Genomic DNA, 22,091 nt, shown 5'->3' with positions numbered 1-22,091 from the left:
GAGGAAGTTAATTTTGGCAAAAGCTTTAAATATTAGCTTTTCATAATATGTATAGGTGAAACTATAATTAGGATAGAATGAATCCTTTGGAGCCTCCTTTCACTCTGACCCTGCAAATGATGACTTTTTGCTAATAAGACTACTGCCATTTGACAAAAAGCCAACTTCACTACCTTTCCTTATTCTTTAGTAAATTTAATAATTACAGCTACTCCTGCCAATAGTTCTCAAATCAGACTTGTTCAATCCAATACTGAGCTGATTAGGGACACTCTGTGTTTATAATTCATTGGCCGAAAAAGTACTTGAAGATGATGAAGCATGCCTTAGACAAGGGCACAATGATCAGTCATTTTCAACACATTACCTCCACCCCCCACCACAGCATGTAGTCACTACAGACCAGAGAATCACCTGCTGTTAGCTCATGGCTGTTCCTAAAAGATTATTCATTTATCTGGTCCTCAATACCTTTGAGGAACTCTAAAGGGAACAATTTAATACATTTAGAGAATAATATTTTATGGAGTATTTGGTATCAATATTAAGCCCATCTATTTACATCTTTTTCTCTGCTTCTTGTACAGTGACTGATATTGTACAGTAAAATTTGTATGAAACACATTAAAAACTTCCTTTTATATAAGTAAACTCCATTTACTGTACTGTTTAATAAATATGCTATCCTGTATTAAATCAAAACTTTATAATTTTACATCTGAAAAAAATGCAAAGAGCACTAAACTTTTCACAAAACTTTAAAATAAATGCCCTAATTTACAACGTCAAATCTAAAGATATAAAATTTTAAGTTGCTTATATCAATTACTGTCTACATTTTTTGCTATATTATACTGCCCAGTATATCTCTTTTATATCTGAATAATAATTTAAATCTTGTATTCCTATTTCACATGTTTATTTTTGTTCTAGACAAGCCAGTAGCAACTTATGGTCAAACCCCAAACTACAGCCTAAACTCTTTGACTTCTAACTTTGTATCTTCACTTTCATTGTATGTCATCAATCACTTATCATATTCACATCCTAGATATTTTAATCATTTATAACTGTTCTACCTTTGAAAATCAAACTCTTCCTTTATTGCCTACCTGACTACAATCTCCCAGCTAGTGATTTCTCAACTGTGTTTTGTGGTCCTTTTGTGGTCCATGTTTTATTAGTCATATGCAGAGCTTTAAAAAAACTCAGCAATCCTAGATTAATAAGTCAAAATCTCTATGGATGGGTTGGAAGCATCAATATTCTACTTAATACCAACTACATCTACTTTCTGACTTCCCAGATCACTCTTGATTTTTCCCAATTTATTAGTCACTTACTGGAAGCAGCTCATTCTTTACCAAGACTGGATTCCATAGCTACACCATATACCAATATTCTGAAATGCATAGTTTCCTTGCATTTCGGTTACATCCACCTAACTAACTGTTGACTGGTGCAACCAAAAATTCTTGGTTTCCATTTTCTATTGGGCTCTCAATAAATCCTGTGAAATTCCTAATTTACTTCCATCTTCTTTATCTTTCTATTCCCAGAGGAATGGCTAATCCTATATATCAATACTTTTCAGCTCATCTCCTCGGGGACTTCACCACTTAATTCCTTCTCAGCTTAAATAAATTCAACTCTCTTCATTCTTAAAATTTCCTTAACCCAAATTATCCTTTAGCTTAATTCACTTTTTGGTTTATTTATTTATTTTTTTCTTTTTGTACCAGGGATTGAACTCAGGAGCACTTAACCACTGAGCCATTTCACAGCCCTTTTTTGTATTTTATTTAGAGACAAGGTCTCACTGAGTTGCTTAGAAGTTACAGGGACTGGCTTTCAACTTGCGATCCTTGTGCCTCAGCCTCCCAAGCTGCTGGGATTACAGGGTGCATCACCGTACCCAGCACTTTTTTCTTTTTCTTTTTCTTTTCTTTTCTTTCTTTCTTTCTTCTTCTTCTTTTTTTTTTTTTTTTTTTTAAGTCAAGCTTCTTTAAAGAATACTTTTCATGGAATGGCTCCAATTTCCTTATCTTCTGCTTCAATCCACAATCTTCCCCTTTTCCTCCTACTTCTCTGTTGAAACTAAAGCAGATATATATGCCAGTCCTTCTGATTTCGACAAAAGTACATTTAACACTACTGACCAGCCTTTTTTTTCTTTTTTTTTTAAAAAAGCTATCTCCTCTATTAGTTTCTAAGAAATTATTCTCATAGTTTTCCTTCCTTTACAATGTTTTCTTCTCAGAATCCACACACAAAAACATATCTATATCTGTTAAGATCCAGATATGCATACACAAGTTATTTCCATTAAATATCTTCACACAGATATCCAAAAGATATTACAAACTAAACCACCAAAACTGTTCTCATTTTCTCTCCCAAACCTGTACTTTCTCTTATATTCTTGCTCTAGTTTGGAAAAAATCTAACCAATCTCCAAGTCAGAATCTAACCAGTCAGAAACCTAATATAGATTCCTCCTTTTCTCTAGCTTATCACAAAAGCCTTTTGACTTTACCTCCTAAGTATTCCTCAGATCTACTTTTCCTGTATATTTCTACTACCATTCTTTAGTAACTAAATGAAAAGTTTAGTATAAGCCTTCAGCAACTATTGTTTGGCCATTGCAATAGTCTCATGAGTGGGTCTCTCTGCTTCTGTATTAACTATCCAATTAATCTAATATACCAGGCATTAGCAATCTTTTTCTGTAAAGGGTCAGAGAGCAAATACTTTCAGTTTTGTGAGCCATATGATCTCTGTTGTTACTCAACACTGCTGTTATACAAAATAAACTCTGTAGAAATAATGTGCTTAAAAAATGTTTTTGCTTACTGAGTTCACATGTACCAAGGACTGGGTAATGGGCTATACAGCAATAACCTTCTCAGTATTTGCATCAATTCTCTAAGGGAAATAATATCATCTGCATTTTACAAATAACGTAATAGTCACTTAGCAATTAAGTTAGAGTCAAAATTCAATACCAGGTCTGACTCCAAAGTTCTCTTATTCTATATAAATCCTGTATAAAATAAAAACTAAGAATAACTTGTCAGAAGCATAATGGAAAAACTATTACATATTAGTAATTGTGTATATGAACTTATTTCTTAATAAACATGTGCTATAATAACCAAGTTGTTTAGGTAAAACAACCACAAAGTGAGAGATATTCTCCTTTGCCATATTTCCTCCCATGGCCTCAAATCATATTTCGTAAGAACCCAAGCAATAATATTACTATGAAAATTCATTTTACCTTCCGTTACTGGTTGGAGTTTAGAAGATCGTTCTGAATCAGGGGAGTGTAGAGGTTCAGGCTCTTTCAGACTTTCCAAATGCATAAAAGGATCATAATCTACAGATGCCAAATCAGAAAGGCTTATTGGAAAGTACTTTGGATTGGTAAAACACTGCGCTCCATAAACACACCCATGTAAAACCTAAAAAACAAGGGAAAAGAACATACCAAGGTTTACCTTTAAATGAAAATAAAGAAAGATAAAAGGAGAAAAACTGTCATATGATAACCCAAGAGTTTGGCAAAAATTTTAAGGATTCTAAAAGTCAGGGCTTCAATCATGGTAAAGTTTAATATCTTTTTTAGAGCCAAAAGAACAAGTAAAATTTAAATAGTGATTCTTATAGTCAACACAGATCTAACTCCCTTAAAAAATTCTGTATGTGGCTCAGTGGTAGAGTGCTCTCCTGGCATGCATGAGGCACTGGGTTTGATCCTCAGCGCCACATAAAAACAAAATAATGTGTCCACCTAAAACTAAAGATAAATAAATAAATAAATAAATATTTTTTAAAAAATTCTGTATGAAAACAATGGTGTCTTAGAAGGAAGAACTTTTAAATTATCTTGCTGTAGACTAAATCTATAAGAAAATATCTAGATCTGAAACAATAAAATGTTATACTAAAATGTTGTGTCTGTAGTTTTTAAAAATCCTTAACAGATAAATAATATAGCAAGTAAAAAAGTTTACCTTATAAATGCAATTGAGGACTGATTTTTCGGTTTTATCATTTTCTGTTCCTGTAGTATGTACTGGCTGGAGTAGTGTCTTTAGAGGTAAGGCCATGATCCAATCCAGAAGGCAGAGAAGTAAGGATACTACCAACTATAACAATAATAACAACAAAATCATTATAATTTTAAACTTACAGGAGCTCCTCAATAATTCACCATCTTATTTTTGGGTTTCCAAAATTTATTTTAGGAACCACCAATCCTATTAATGTTACCTGGACCTGATTTTTAAAATGTTGCCTATGAACATTATTGTGGGTTTTTCTTTTATATTTCAAGGAAAGCACAACAAAATCTTAAGCATAATAAGAACAGTAATGTTAAAATTGATGGATCCAAAAACCTTAAGTTTCAAAGACAACAGATATTCAGAATGGCTCAGAGAATGCTTATGCGGCATATGTGACGCCCAGGGTTCAATCCTGAGCCCTAGGAAAAAAAACAAAAGAAAGACAGACAAGACAAATCAATTAACTACACTTACCTAATTATACAAATACCAGTTAAAGGATTTGGTCCACACATTTTATAATCACTTCCACTTTCTTCTTCTAATCCTGCCAGAAAGACTACTTTATACAACTTTTAATCTTACTCACTAAATGATTCACTAAATTAATCTTTTCACTGGATACTTGTAAACTATTGGATACTATAAACAACACTTTCATCCAAAACATGGAGCAAACTAGCAGTATCCATTTTATTGGATAAAGAATCACAAATAATAGAAAGAAATAAGTAAACCGTCAAGAAATAAATTGACAATCAAATGTGACAATTAAGTGGCAATAAGAGATCTGCTGATATCTAGGGTTAAAGACCAACTAAAATTCAAGGAGTAATTCTGGCCTAAGTTGCCCAACATATACTCCAAAAGAACAATAAGAAATATAAAACATCACAAAACTCATTCTTTCCATATAACCAGAAGACACAGAATACCTACACTTCAAATTCTCTGTTAAGTAGAAAAATATATAGCAAATCCCAGGAATTTTTTTCCTATTGCAGGCTTTCATGAAGAGGAACAAGAAAGTTTGGTAAAAACTGTAAGAAAAGATGGGAAGCAGCTGCAAACCTAAGACTGATCTATAACCAAGCCAGAAAGAAAAAGTCCATCCTAAGTATGAGAACAATGAAAAAGTATACAGGTACATCCAAGTATTGAGTAGAAAGAAGAGACTTAGTGCACACAAGAAAGGTAATGCTTTAAGGAGAGGAGAGAGAATGTTAAGAGCAAATGCCAACCTGGGCAACATAATAAACCCTCATCTTAAAACACACACACACACACACACAAACAAAACAAAAAAACAAAAACAAAAACAAAACAAAACCTCACCAAAAACCAAAACAAAAAACCCTCAGAGCCTCCAGGCAAAAAAGAAAAATAACTTACAAGGGTAAGAGAATAAGACTGGCATCAGATTTTTCATAAACAATATACAAAGTAAGGCAGCATTTAAGAGACAAAACAAAATTTCAAGGAAAGCAAATATGAGCTAAGGATTCCATATCTAGCCAAACTGCTTTTTAAGTATCAACAAGGTTAACAGAAAAAGTTTTACATATTTAAGAGCTTAGAGAATTCTGTTCTCATGAGTCTATCTTGAAGAATAAAGATGAATTTTATCTAACCAAGAAGCTGACTGAGTAAACTTCAGCAAAAAACAAAACAAAACAAAAAACAAGTTATAAATCTCAGTTATAGTTGTAAGAATTAAAAAAAGAAAAAAATGTGGAGATAAGTATGGAAAAATAAAAATTTGTTATGATTTATTTCTATAAGTTATATGTAGAAATAAAATAGTCAAAATTTGAGGCAGATGAAAAAAGAGATGAACTCATTTATTAATGTATATGGTAAAAGATAGATAGGAGTTAACTTTTTCATTAAATAATTTAAAAAACCATTAAATAATCACAAACCAGATAGAATAAGGTTAAGTAAAAAGCAAGGTATGTGTGTGTTTATAAATAACCTCTAGAACAAAAGTGCAGTTTCCTAAATATCAAGAACGTAAAAACAAATCAGAAAAAAGAAAATGCATCATGCAGAGAAACACAGAAAATATAAGATAATATGCACAATAATGATGATGACAAAATAACAGAGGCGAGACCAAAAATGTAAGTCGTATCAAAATGGGTTTAATTTGCTAAAGAGAGACAAAGACTTTCAGTTTGGCTTACAAATCAAGACCCAAGTATATTATATTCAAGGATAGAGTTAAACAAAAAGATTCAGAAATGCTAAAATTAAAGGGATTGAACAAAGGTATACCAAGCAATTAAAACAAAAAATTAAAATGCTAAAAGCTATAATTCAAAATGAAGATAAAGTATTTGTCACTATCTATGTATCAACACCTTACAAATTAAAACTATAAGCCACACAAGGAAATCAAGAAACTTCAAGTAGATTAGGGAAAAAAAATGAAATACAAAAATATAAAAAATGTAAATGAATTTCTTGTTTTGGCTGGCATCCCATCCCCAAGATATCTAACAATGTATATGCAAATATTTTAAAATCAAAAAATATCCAAAATTAAAAACACTCCTGAGCTGGGTGTGGTGGTACATGCCTGTAATACAAGCAACTCCAAAGGCTGAGGCAGGAGAATCACAAGTTCAAGGCCAGCCTGGGCAACTTAGCAAGACCCTGTCTCAGAATAAAAAATAGGATGTAACTCAGTGGTAAACCACCTCTGGGTTCAATAGCCAGTACCACAAACAACAAAACAAACAACCCTCCTAAAACAACAATAAAGAAAACCCACTTCGGTTCCTAAGCATTTCAGATAAGGAAAACTCAATCTCTATATGACTCTTTTAAAAATGAAGACTGTGTTTACCAAGAACTGTACAATCTGTCTAAGTGGAGTTTTAAATGGATATGAAGGGAACAAATTAAAAATTTTGAGGTAATCTAATGAAATCAGTGATTTGAAAGACAGCAGAAATAACATGGCAAAAATAAAAGTGTAAAAGGTATGTAGTCTACACAACAAAGAAACTGGGACTAGGTACAGAAACATGAAACCTTCCAAATTGTACAAATTAATGGGAAGACCATAAGAAGTAAATAAAGCATACTTGAGATTTCATGCAATACAAGATGACTAAGAAGAGGTAGTAACACTAATAACTGCAGAACAGAATTCAGGATTGGGATGTCACAAGGAAAAGAAACAGAATAATTTTCAGAGTTTTTTTTTTTTTTGTAATGGGGATTGAACCCAGTATTGTTTAACCTCAGAGCCACATACCCATTCCCTTTTATTTTTTTATTTTGAGACACGGTCTCATTAAATTGCTTAGGTCCTTGCTAAATTGCTGAGGCTGGCTTTGAACTTGAGATCCTCCCGCCTCAGTCTCCTAAACTGCAGAGATTACAGGTGTGCACCACTAAGCCCAGAGTAGAGAAAAAATTAACAGAATCCAAAAGTAGCCTGTCTAACACAACTTTGTGCAATGATGGAGTGTTGAGTATTTGAAATATGTAAATGTAGGATTAAATTTTCAATGTAAATTCTTAATTTAGTTCAATTCTAATGTAAAGCCACATGTGTTTAATACCTACCACAACAGGCAGCATAAAATCTAGTCTCCATATATTATATATAACATCTAGTATATAACTGAACAACAGGAAAATGGAACTCAGGCAAGAGGAAAAACATTCAATAGGAAGAAACTCTGTGATGACCCAGATATAAGATTTAGTAAAGACTTTAAAATAATTACGATAAGTATGTTGAGTCTTCAAAAAAAGATGCAAGTTACTGATAAAGAAATGTGGAATTTAATAAAAGCATGAAAACATTAAAAGACATCACAGAGAAACTCTAGATCTGATAAATACAATATCTGAGGTAATTAAAGGACCTCATAATGAATTTATGAAAGGAAATCCCATCTTGTAGAACTCTTTGGTGAACAGAGGAAATGTCTTCTCCTCTGTACCTATCTCTATGTATTTTACATACTTTGCTTACTAGAAATATCTTTATTTTCCACCAGAAACAATTTTACAAAATCAAGTGGCTCCCTTCAGAGGTAATGAATTCTTAAGAATTAATCTTCAGGTATAATTTGGCAGGATATAGTAAAATAATTATAAGTGGACAGAATGTTCTCCAGGGTTCCTTACAACCCTGTGATTCAAAGATTTTATCAAATGGCCTGAAATTTAAACTAAAACATAATTTAGCTATACTTAAATAATGGGAAGACATATTTCACACTATAATTTACTGTGAACACAAGGTGAATTAATTCATATCGTGTAGTTACATATGACTTTGCAAAATTAACAAAATACAAGTATTTTAAACTAGAAGACCACATATTAAATATCAAAATTTAAATTACCCTTTTGTCCATTTCATATGATGAAGCTTCTGTACTTGGCAAAAGGTGGGTGATAGTAGCTATTAGGATCTGTATGTGAAAATAAGTAAGTTCAAAATATGTTAGTGATACATTTTAAAAATTAATTGTTATATGCTAAAGTGATGTAAAAGCTACTGCTGCAAATTTTTCCTAAATGCATTATTTAAATATATTACCCTAATATATACATTGCTTTTTTAAGGTAATTTATTTAATAAATAATCTTTTCAAGTACACATACTTATCAATCATTTATAATCTTCATGTATAGAAGTTACATATATATTTTGCCAACTACACATAATTTCATTCTATTCAATTATGAAAGTGGATCAATGCATATAAGTACACAATTATGTTAAAAAAATCAGAAGATACAGATAAACAAAAAGATTTACAAAAATCATTGCAATCAATCAGATCAAGAAATTACTGTCTTTCCAGATCTTCCTATACAGGTTGAGCACTTCTAATTTTAAAATCCAAAAATCCTTCAAAATCCAAACCCACTGGAGTACTAATATGCACTCAAGAAACTATGTGTTTTGAAGCATTTCAAATTTTTGGATTAGGGATGCTCAATTGGCAAACTCTATGTAAATATTCCAAGTTCAAAAGAACCTGAATCTGAAACACTTGGGGTCAGAAACAAATACATGCTTAAAAAAATTTGTATCTTTTTCAATTTATGTATATTATACACATGAATATAAAATAGTGAACATGAAGTAATAAAAAAGAAAGATATTATTAAAATGAGGCAAAAGAGATTATTAAAAAAATGTATCAGGGGCTGGAGATGTGGCTTATGGTCGAGTAACCCTGAGTTCAATCCCCAGTACCAAAAAAAAAAAAAAAAAGTATTAGAATAAATTTTTATTATACTTTTATTGCATATTATATTTTTAAAGCTTACTGTTTCAATGAATTAAATAGAAAACTTTTTCTAAATATATATTAAGAACTCAAAAAGCTCAATAGCAAAAAAACAAATAACTCAATTACAAAATAAGCAAAACACCTGAATAGACATTCCTCAAAAGAAGGCCTATGAAAGGTCAAGTATATGAAAAAATGCTGAACATCACTACTTATCAGAGAATTGCAAATCAAAACCAGAATGAGGGCTGGGGTATAGCTCAGTGGAAAAATGTGTGCATAGCATTCACGAGGCTCTGAGTTAAATTTCTAGTACTAAACAAACAAAAAATACATAATGGGATATCACCACACTCCAGTCAGAATGGCTATTATAAAAAGGCAGAGATAATGAATGTTGGTGAGGAGGTGGAAAAGGGGAATTTTTATACACTGATGGGAATGTAAATTAGTACAACCACTGTGAAAAACAGTACTAAAAATAGAAAACCAGGGTTGGGGCTGTAGCTCAGTGGGAGAGTGATTGCCTAGCACATGGGAGACATTGGGTTTGATCCTCAGCACCACATAAAATTAAAGGTATTGTGTCCATCTACAACTAAAAATTTTTTTAAAGTAGAAAACTAGCATTAAAAATTAAAAATTGATGGGGCTAGAGATGTGGCTCAGTGGCAGAGTACTTGCCTAGCATGTGTGAGGCACTGGGTTCAATTCTTGGCACCACAAATAAATAAACAAAATGGGGGTCCATTGACAACTAAAAAATATTTCTTTAAGAAATTAAAAACTGAACTACCATATGTTTCCTTTTGTTTCCAAAGGAAACAAAATTGGAATGTGGAAGAGACAACACCTGCACTCCCATCTTCACTGCAGCACTAAGCTATGGAATCAACCTATGTGTCCATCAACAGAAGAATGGATAAAGAAAATGTGCTGTATGTATACACAATGGAATACTATTCAACGATTAAAAGATAAAATCCTATCATTTTAACAATATAGATGAACCTGGAGGACATTGTTAAGAGAAATAAGTCAAGCATAGAGACAAATATCTCATGATTTCACTTCTATGTAGAATTTAAAAAAGATGATCTTGTAGAAGTCGAGAATAAAATAGTAGTTACTATTGGAAGGGGAGAGTAGGGGTGCAGGAAGGACAGACAGAGCTTGATCAACATGTACAGTGTTAACATTAGACAGGAAAATAAATTCTGGTATTTTATTGCACAGGAGGGTAACAATAGTTAACAATAATGTAGTTTTTCAAAAGCTAAAAGTGAGGATGTTCAATGTTCTCACCACAAAAAATGATAAATGTTTAAGGTGATGGATATGCTGACAACCTTAATTTGATCATTATACAATGTATACATACATTGAAAAACCATACTATAACCCATAAATATGTGCATTTAATTTCCTCAACTCAAATGTAAAATTTAAACAATTAAATATGCTTTTTACAGAACAAGGCTTTTCTCCCCAGTTGAATCTAGTATTTTGGGTGCACTTGCTTCACACTGTTAATAAAACTAGGCTTTTACCCATAATTCTGTGAATAGGTAACCATTAGTGAAATGCTTCAGTATTCTGTGATTTTATTTCTTCAACTACAGGTGGGGAGTAATAACTATTATAGGCTCTGGCCACTATAAAATATAGTAGAACAATTTGCACAGATATATTATTAAATGTTTGTGATATATAGGTTGATGAAGAAAATAAAGAAAAGCATATGGAGGCTTTCATATTGAAAAAAAAGTGTTTAAAGAACCACCTTAATTTTTACACAGAATATCAATCTTCAGTGGTTAAATTTTCCAAAGGTTTCAAAATTTCAAACGTTTTATTATTAGACACACAAATGTACATTCACATTCAGTCACTGTGTCCCACATAACATAATAACAGCTGCATTTATTAACATTTATATTTCATCACTTATAAGCCAAAAAAGTGCTAAGTGCTTTACATGTAATTTTTTCATTTAGCTTTTTTCCTACCACTGAGCTAAATCCCCAGGACTTTTTAAAAAAATTTCACACATGGTCTCACAAAGTTGCTGAGTCTGACCTCAATTTACAATCCTCCTTCCTCAGGCTCCCGTTGGCTTTAGTCTTTAAAGCAACCTGTGAGGTAAATTTTCATCCTAGATATGAAGTGTTCAGCTTTCAATGGGCTTAGTAACTTGTCAACAGTTTAAAAGTCAGTACACAGCAGAGTAAGTGGTTAATTAAATCCAGGTGTGTCTACTCCCAAACCTAATCTCTTAACCATAAACTATTTAAAGTCAATAGATACTAAATATTTTCTACATAAAAGTCACCCTAGACAAAAGATAGTAAAGATAAAAAATATGTTAAGGACCCTAAAATTTTATACATGATCATTTGGTCTCATTAAAATTTTTAATGTGCATATTAAAAATGTAGTTATAAGTTTATTGTATTTTCATTGTAAGTTATATTTTTATAAGTTATTACTTTGATGCGTTAAGTACAAAAATTGTTCTAAATATACTTCATATAGGAAAAGGCTTTATTCACTATTCTGTTATAGAGACTAATGAGTGACATGCATGAGTGAGGAAAGCTTGTACTTCAGATTCTCAGACTTCGTTAGAATTCTGTTTCTGTCCTGTTAGTTTGTGACTTTATATAGTTACTAAGCCTTTAATTCCCTTATTTTAAATAAGTGAGGTAGGAAGGGAATAATCTTCTACCTCAAAAAATATGTAAGAATTAAATAAAATATTTATGAAAAGATACTGATAGGGTGACTGGTAGATGGTAAGGTGATCAATAAATATTTGTGTTCACCTTTCCTAGAAATGTTATAAGAATACAAAGATAAAAAAGATAAATTCTGATTAGGAAGATCAGACAGGAAATTCTATTTTTTTTGAGGAGATGGTATTTAAGCAAATTACTGAAAGATAAGGGGATAGAGAGAAGTAAACCATTTCAGATAAAAGGAAGAAAGAGTATGTTTAAGCAATGGTAAGCATATTCAGTTGCCTGGACAACATGGAACTTCAAAGAAATCTGCACGATTCTGGAAAGGCAGGTTGGGTCCTTGCCTGGAGGTTTTGAATTCACACCTAAAAACTGGGATCTATTTTATAGTAAAAAAAACACCCAGAGATTTTGTTCCTATTTTTTTCAGGTAAGTGACATGATAAAAGTCATATGAATGCGGGGCTGGGGCTGTAGCTCAGTGGCACAGCGCTTGCTGAGCATGTGTGAAGCATTGGGTTCAATCCTCAGTGACACACAAAAACAAATAAATAAAATAAATGTGTTGTGTCCATCTACAAATACAAAAAATAAAATAAATTTTAAAAAGTCATATGAATATGAATTATGACTTGTAGGAAAAGACTGTACAGGAGAGAAGGCTACTGTAATATCTCACAGAAAAATAATAAAGAGCTGAAATATGTTACGTGTTGTAGAAAATACGAGAGACAGTGAAAAAATAATTAGGATGAAAAAATAACAATGTCATAAATGATTGACAGAAAAAGAAAAAAGAATAATGCTTTGATTTAGGTAATGGAAGGATGGCATGTTTTCCTCACCTAAGAGAGTAAAGGAAGCAGAATATACATTTGCAAAGACAATGGCATAAAAAGTTTACATGTAGTATTTCATTTTCACTACTATTAATAAGTGAAATTTGTAATAAATTCTTTTTTTAATGATTTTACTTTGAAAACCAGGAACACAAGTTTCTAACATAAACACAATGAGACAGGATTTTTGATATTACAAAAAAGCATGCAAAAATTTTTAAAACTTATTGAATAACTTTATATCTATATCTAAGAATATTTCTAAAAAAAGAAATGAGAAACTACTTACTTGAATAATTTTCAAGGGAGAATCAGGTTGGTAAATTTGAAGTCTAGGTACATAATGAACCAGCATGTGAAGCATGCTGCAAGCCACTTGGGCTACTGTTTTATTCGTAAACTGCAATAACAAGAATAAATCATTGTTTAATATAAAGTTTCTTCATGATACTCTGGTTTCTTTTCAGATTCTATAAATCTTTGGCCTTTTATTAAGAAATTTCTTCATGAACTATTTATTCATCAGTGCATTAGCTGACTAAAAAATTTTAAATTTCATACATACTTTTTTGGTCATCATACATTTATAAGCGTTTATTAAAATCTTAGGAAGATAAGCCTTCAATTGCAAAATTTAAAAAAAGTCACAATACATTCCAAAAACATATACACTTTTACTTTTTCTTTGTAATGTTTGACTGTCCTCATTAAACTTTTATTAAATGTTTTCTTACCTGAATTTGTGCACTGGTCTCTAATTACTAATCTTGTTATCAATTTTTCTACTGTTTGTTTGAATGTACTCTTTACAATATTTCCAAATTAAATTTCTAAAGTACTGTTTGATCCTGGCATTCTCTATACTTAAAACTCTCAGATGACTCTCCAATAGCATTATAGTTTGGATATAAGGTGTCCCCCCAAAGCACCTGTGTTATGCAGGAATATTCAGAGGTTAAAATGATTAGATTATGGAAGCCATAACCTAATTAGTCCATTCTAATTTGAATGGAATAACTGGGTGGTAACTGTAGAAAGGAGGTGGGACATGGCTGAAAGAGACAGGTCATTGAGGGGCATACCCTAGAAGAGTTATTCCCTGTGACTCTCCCTCACATCACCCCACTACTTCTGGCCTCCATGAGCGGAACAGATTCCCTCTGCCTCTCCCTTTCACCATGTTTTGCCTCACCATGGGCCCAGAGCAATGGTGTTGGTCAACCACAAACTAAATCTCTGAAACCATAAGCTAAAAATAAACTTTCCTTCTCTAAGAAGTTCTTGTCAGGTATTTGGATCACAATGATGAAAAGCTGACTAACATAAATGGCATAAAGTCAAGCTTTTTATGCTTATCTATGTCCAAATTTCACTCTCTCAAGTTCCAAATTCCTCCTCTTTTCCAAAAATTTCTCTGATAACTAAGACAAAATTTCTGCTTCCTCCAAACTGCAGTTCAAACGCACCATTCATCTAGTATTCTTAGCTTTACCTACTTGGTTAACACTTATTTTAATCTTTTTTTTTTTTCTGCAAAACCTTTTTTTAATTTTTTTTATTTCTTACATACATGACAATAGTGGAATGCATTACAATCATAATTATCCATTCACAACACAATTTTTCGTAACTCTGTATATAAAGTATGTTCACGTCAAATTATGCCATTATACATGAGCTGTCATTATTATTACTATTATTATTATTATTTTGCATTACAATTCTTTTTTTTTTTAATTTGGTTGTTCAAAACATTACAAAGCTCATGACATATCATCTTCCATACATTTGATTCAAGTGGGTTATGAACTCCCATTTTTTTACCCCAAATACAAGTTGCAGAATCACATCGGTTACACATCCACATTTTTACATAATACCATATTAATGACTGTTGTATTCTGCTACCTTTCCTATCCCCTACTATCCCCCCTCCCCTTCCCTCTCATCTTCCCTCTCTACCCCATCTGCTGTTGTTTAATTCTCTCCCTTGTTTTTCTTTTTCCCCTTTCCCCACACAAACTCTTATATGTAATTTTGTGTAACAATGAGGGTCTCCTTCCATTTCCATAGTTTCCTTTCTCTCTCCCTTTCTCTCCCCCCACACGTCTCTGTTTAATGTTAATCTTTTCCTCATGCTCTTCTTCCCTGTTCTGATCTTAGTTGCTCTCTTTATATCAAAGAAGACATTTGGCATATGTTTTTTAAGGATTGGCTAGCTTCACTTAGCATAATCTGCTCTAATGACGGTAGGGTGGAGGGAAACAGAGGACTTTATTTTAATCTTTTCAGTTATATCTACATCTGTCTATATCTTGAAGCTAGTATTTTATATACTAATATAAAATATAATGTAATTTTATATTACATTATCCTTTACTTTGCCTAGCAAAGTGCCTGAATATGGTACATATTCAGAAATACCTGTCAGATAAATACTATTACTATTCAAAAATATTTATTAGGTAAATTTTATGTTTAAACACATACTGTATTAAAATTTTTAAGACAAAAATAATATCAAGCATCCTCTGATTAAAAAAATATCCATTTATCAATTAAGGTTCTCTAAATCATTACTACTTCTGAAAAAAATCTTATTCTGGGGAGGGTGGGATGAAATGCTGGGGAGTGATATTGGCCAAATTATATTGTTATATTGTGTGCATGTATAAATATGTAACCATAAATTCCATCAATATGTACAACTATTATGCACCAATAAAAAATGTGGAAAAAAATCTTATTCTGGTTACAAAAGAGGGCATTTGAATGATAAGCCAAGAGTTGAATAGCTCAAGAATTTCATAAATGTTAAAAATCAAGAGTAAGTTACAAAAATACTAGTTAAAAAAAAAACAAACAAAAAAATTCCTTTATGTCTTAAAGGACTGGTTTCCTTCTTAGGAGTCATCCATATGTATTTTAAGGAAAAATTCAAATACAAAAGAAGTTGTATGGTAGGTCTCCTACTTAGTGACATCTCCAGGCTGGGACCATTCTTAAATCATTCTTAAAAGTTTCAGGATCAAGGAAAAAAATGTAATAAATGAAGACATTTATTATAAATTATTCAAGAGCACAAGATAAAATTAACACTTAAAGAAAAAATAACTATGCATTCTTAATAAATGTCACTAAAAAGTTGTCTTTACCTTTAAGGAAACACAAATTACATTCAGAGCTTCTTTAATTTGAGGATGATGAGACTCATGGACTAGTTCTTCACAAATCCAAATACCTAAACTGCAAAGTGCTACACATCTGCAAAAAAGGCAACAAACAATGATACAAATAAAAGTGCAGGAGTCTTTCAGTAAACTGAAATCACCACCACACCAATCAAGTGACACAGAATGAACATGCACTGTATAAGTGATTTAATAAATTTGTTATTCTATTGGTGATTAAGGAAGAGAAGGGGGGGAGCCTAACCCTTAAATCCTAAAATGAATTTTCTATTATAATCTACTACCCAAGGTCATAGGGTCAGATAACACATGGCATCTTTCTAACAAACCCATGTTAATAAAATGACAAAACTGTAAGGTTTTCCAAACAAATATTTAACCTGCTTTCAAAAGGAAAGAGTGTAATTTTATTGACTGGCAACAGTAAAATGAATTTAAGTAAAAACATGAAGTTGATGGAGTAAGTAAAATACTATTGTTGTACCTTTTAAATTGAACACAACTGGCCACAAATTCTTTTAAAAACTATTTGAAAACACAAAATTCATATAATTTACAAAGTAATTCCAACAAAAACAGGACTTGTAGAATTTTTGTTCTGTTCTCTAATGTCTGGCAACATCTGAATCAGGAAGAATTCTATCAGCATGTTCAAGTTTAGGATTCTGACAAAGTATATAATGGTTCTAAGTCCAAAAAAAAAATATTTTTCTATTTGAACACAGCAGATCAGTCTCTTCTCACAGTGTAAAGTGCTAGAGTACTACTAAATTTTTTACTATTAAAACTGCCAAAAAGTCTTCATAGTAAAGTCAACTGCTTTATTTCTTCCCTACTGTTGTCTACCCATAAATTCTAGGTAATATTCATAATCAGTTTCAAGTTTAGCAATGGAAATACCTATAGTTCTAAAACAACAATAAACTCTGAAGTACAGCAAAGCTCTCCATGGATTCAACTAACTAAAGGCAGAGGCTGGAGTACAAATGCTGAACAATTTTTGTTGTAACAAGAGGTAAGAACGGGATGTTTCTATTTTTTTGTTTGTGTTTTTGGTTTTGTATGTACAGAATTTTCTCCCTTTTCCAAATTGTCAAGATAATCAAGATTATTCACATTACTCCTGCTCAGATTTTGGAGTATAAGCTTCTAAAAAGAGGTCCATTACACAAAGGTATAGAAAAACAAGTTCAATTTCTGAGGTTGTTCAACACTCAAACAAGCTGTTATGTTAATCATTCCTTGATCTATATCTGAGCGGCTGTTTTAGTTTTCCACATTCCTTCACTTAAGAGTCAACATAGTTTAAAAGAAAAAAGAGATTTAGGATCCTAAGCTCTATGTTCAATCCTAGTTCTGCCACTTACTAATTATGCGTCAATGGAAAGAGAGTAGAATGAATTGGACATAACTTTCATATGTTCATATATGAATACACTACCAGTAAAACTCCATATCATGTACAACCACAAGAATGGGATCCTAATTAGAATAAATTACACTCCATGTATATATAATATGTCAAAATACACTCTACTGTCATGTATATCTAAAAAGAACAAATAAAAAAAAATTTATTTAAAAAAATAATACATTTACTCATGCATTGTTGGTGGGACTACAAATTGGTACAAGCACTCTGGAAAACAGTATGGAGATTCCTCAAAAAAAAAAAAGGAGTGGAACCAACTTTTGACCCAGTTATTCACTCCTTGATATATATTCAAAGGATTTAAATTCAGCATACTACATACTACAGTGACATAGCCACATCAATGTTTATAGCAGCACAATTCACAATAGTTAAGCTCTGAAGCCAACCTAGGTGCCCATCAACAGATGAATGGATAAAGAAAATGTGATATAATTTTTATATATATATATATATATATATATATATATATATATATATATNAGCCTTAAAAATATATATATAATGTGTATATATATATTTATCAGCCTTAAAAAAGAACGAAATTATGGCATTTGCAGGTAATGTGGCGAAATATCATGCTAAGCAAAATAAGCCAAAACCAAAAACCAAAGGCTGGATGTTTTCTCTGATAAGCAGATGCTAATCCATAATGGGAGGTGGTGAGGAGAGAATGAAGGAACTTTGGATTGTGCAAGAGGGGAGGGAGGAGTGGGGAGGGAGTGAGGGGGTAAAAATGATGGTGGAATGAGATGGACATTATTACCCTATATATATGTATGATCACACTACTATATGACTTTGCATCATGTTCAGCCAGAAGAAGCAGCTGTGCTTCCTTTGTGTACAATGTAATAAGAAAATTAAAAATAAATAAATAAATAAATTATAATATCATTATGAACTAAAAAAAAGTGGGTAAATGGCAAAGAGATCAGTAGAGGGAAGAGAGAAGGATATGGCTGGGATGGAGGGGATGGGGAAGTACTAGAGACTGAATTAGAACAAGATATATTCCATGCTTTAATAATTATGTCAAAATGGATTCTACTGTCATGTATAACTAAAAAGAATCAACAAAATTATGCATCTAATAATTATTCTTTAAGACAAACTGTGAGGATAATAATTATGGCTCTGCCTTATCTGATAGAGCAGGTTATCTAAATTTTCTGGGCTCCAGTTTCTGTATTTATAAATCAAAAGGTAAAAACTGTATATTTCTCAGAGTTATTATGAAATGCACTGCCATAATAAATACAAAGTGTCTAGAACACACCTAGCACACAGAAAGGGCTTAATAAACGTTAACTTTAGGTTTAATAAGTATTAGTTTATTAAGCATCAGTTACTGAATAACAAAATTGGGAGAAGGTGATGTATCAATCTCTCCCAATTTGATGAGAATTAAATGAAACAAATATTGGGGAAAATTCTTGTAAACTTGAATGAGATCAGGGTAAAAGAATTTGCTCAAAGAGGTTTGTTTTTAGTTAACTTGGCTACCAAGTGAGAAAAACTTGTAATGGAGTGGTTTCATGTAACTAAACTGTTCATGTTACATCATTTTTAATTGCTAGAAAAAGAAATTTAAATTAAAATTAGAGGGCTGAGGCTGTAAAGCGCTCGCCTAGCATGCATGAGGCACTGGGTTCGATCCTCAGCACCACATAAAAATAAAATAAAGAGATTGTGTTCACCTACAACTAAAAAATATATGTTCAAAAAATAAAAATAAATTAGAATCTGAATGGTCAAAGCCATGATCTATACCTTTTGAATCTTGGATCAACAAATATATACATGATTGGAAAAGGAAGCTTCACAGAGGTAAAGTCAGAGGAGAAGGACTAATGTTGAAACTAATGACACACATTAAAATTAGCATCAAGAAATATAAGATATAACTTGAAATTTTAAGGAAGCAAGGGAACATAGTGTATTCTGGCAACCTCCTAATTTAAGTCTCTTCTTTTTGAGGAAAGGTTTATTTAGCAAGACAGAAAATGTCAGTTTTATATGATTAAGACATAAAAAGGAAAAATTAAAAATCTTGTTGCTTATATTCTATTAGAAATCATAATCAGCTGTGTACAGTGGGAAATGCCAATAATCCCAGCAACTTGGGAAGCTGAGACAGGAGGACTGCATTTCAAGGCCAGCCTTCACAAATTAGCAAGACACTCAGTAACTTGGTAAGACCCTATCTCAAAATAATAAAATAAAAAATTAAAAGAGTAGGGGATATAGCTCAGCTGTAGAGCACTCCTGGGTTCAATTCCCAGCATCAATCCCCCCCAAATCATGATCAATACATATGAATATTAAAACATACTATTTTTAGATATATTACAGTCTACCATAAAAATATTTTGTTTTAATTCAATTCAACAAACACTCATTGAGCCTATGTTGTATTTCAAGGTATTATATAAGAACACAATGATAAATATAATCTGAAGAGAACACAAAATGTACTTAAATAAATCAAAATAACTCATTTTACATATACCAGACACAGGGTTAAATAACTGAAAAAGATGAACAGGTTTTCATTTTTATTTTTTAATGAAGGAAGATTAGTATGTAATCATGAAAAAAAAGTGAGAGTATTTAATCATTCAAATAATTTAAACTTGTAGTTCAGAATGGCTTTTGTGTGTCTGAAACAACCTGAACTGCTATAAAAATTCAATCAACTTCTAAAATGAGATTTCAAACACAGAATAGTTGTAGTAAACGTTAATCTAAGAATACCTGACCTACCGTGCAGGACCAGAAGGCTCATCCCTTGCTGAGCTTAATACAGTTTTGATTATGAGTTCCTAAAATAAAGGAAAATAGTTAATAGCAATTAGTAAGATTTTCATTCACTTAGTCAACAGATATTTATTAGGTGGCCAATTTGGGCTAGGCCCTGCAAAGAGGTATTAGAGATACAATAGTAAAGAGAACAATTTATTCTCATGTAAATACTTTTAATAAAGAATCCAATGTTATTTATACAAGTAGCTAATAAAACAATTTATGAAATTTGTACCAAAAGAATATGTTAAAAAATAACCTTTTTTCCTGATTGGAAAAGTCATAAAGGCTCACTATAAGAAAGATAATTAAAGCAGAATTAATATCTTAAAGTCATGAACATCTTTTTTAAGCTTTGAGAAATAGCATTTAAAAGCCGCCAACAGATGGTTTCACTGATGAATTATACCAAATATTTAAAGAATTAATACTAACCCTTCTCAAATTCTTCCAAGAAAACTAAACAGGTAGGATACTTCCAAACTCAATTTATAAGGTCACATTTACCCTGATGCCAACATCAGACAAGGGTATTAACAAGGGAAAAAAAAATTATAGGCCACTATCTCTGATGAATACAAATGCAAAAATCCTCAAAACAATAACAATAAACCAAATTGAACAGCACAATAAAAGAATCATACACCATTACCAAGTAGGATATATTCTATGGCTACAAGAATTGTTCAACACATGTAAATCAATAAACATAATATACCACTTTAACAGAATGAAGGATAAAAATCATATAATCATCTCAATAGGTAGAGAAAATTAAAACAATTATCGATCCTTGACCTTCAGGATCTTCTGAAAATAAAACAAACTATTAAACCTTGAAAAGCTAAGGTAAATTCATGTAGTTTCTGTTAAGTGTCATTGTAAATTTGCACTGAGCCACTTGATTGTACGTGTAAGTCAAATTCATTTGTTCACATTAATGAGTATATGCTATATATCAAAAAGTGTTAGGTCATGAGGATATAATAGTATATAAGATCACATGGGGGCTGCGGTTGTAGTTCAGTGGCAGAGCGCTTGCCTAGCATGTGTGAGGCCCTGGGTTCGATCCTTAGCACCACATAAAAATAAAGTAAATGTACAAAAAATACAATAACATTATTTAAAAAAAAGATTTCATGGTATTTGTCTAAAATAGAAGTTAAGCACTGAGTAAGAAATTACAAGTATGATAAATGTTATGAAGAGAAATATGGATTCTAAGGAAAATATAAGCAACACATAAAAATCATCTGCATGACAACACATAAAAATCATCTGCATGACCCCTGAGGAGCTAAAGTGTCTTTTTCTCAACCTTTCTAATTCTGAGAACAAATTAAGATCAATCATAGAGACTACCTGGGAATAACTGTGACAGGCACAGGATTGTTAAGCGCTTTAGAATTTATATGTAAGCATTCAGATAGAGATAGGTCTTGACAGTGATTGAATTATTCACTAAACAGCATACTGTGGGTTCAGAGCACTGATTTTTTTTATCCTTACTAAAAGAGGTTTTCACAGCACTCCCCTCTACTTAGGTTTAACAATCACTGAGTCTAGCCATGTGTAGTGGTACATGCCTGTAATTCCAGCAACTTGGGAGGCTAACACAGGAAGATCACAAGTTTGATACCAGCTTCAGGAACTTAGTGAGACCCTGTTTCAAAATTTAAAAAAAGGGTGGGGAGGCTGAGATGTAGCTCAGTGGTAGGAAAACCTAGGGTTAAACTGCCAGTA

At 31.8% G+C, this 22,091-nt stretch overlaps 1 protein-coding gene across 1 annotated transcript in view; it reads right to left on the bottom strand.

The window, feature by feature from the left end:
* Positions 1-22,091, bottom strand: part of Ralgapa1 (Ral GTPase activating protein catalytic subunit alpha 1) — a 234,592-nt gene that overhangs the window by 87,829 nt on the left and 124,672 nt on the right. Inside the window, exons 27-32 of the mRNA XM_048798440.1 lie at positions 20,310-20,368; positions 16,076-16,184; positions 13,210-13,320; positions 8,441-8,509; positions 4,017-4,151; positions 3,281-3,464 (exon numbers count right to left, since the gene is read on the bottom strand). Of these exons, the coding sequence (XP_048654397.1) occupies positions 3,281-3,464; positions 4,017-4,151; positions 8,441-8,509; positions 13,210-13,320; positions 16,076-16,184; positions 20,310-20,368 (667 nt within the window). The remainder of the gene's footprint in view (positions 1-3,280; positions 3,465-4,016; positions 4,152-8,440; positions 8,510-13,209; positions 13,321-16,075; positions 16,185-20,309; positions 20,369-22,091) is intronic.

The sequence above is a fragment of the Marmota marmota genome, unplaced genomic scaffold (assembly GCF_001458135.2).
Source record: "Marmota marmota marmota unplaced genomic scaffold, marMar, whole genome shotgun sequence".
NCBI classification, from domain to species: Eukaryota; Metazoa; Chordata; class Mammalia; order Rodentia; family Sciuridae; genus Marmota; species Marmota marmota.
Note: the sequence above shows the minus strand (reverse complement) of the source record. Positions and strands in the feature narration are given on the sequence as shown.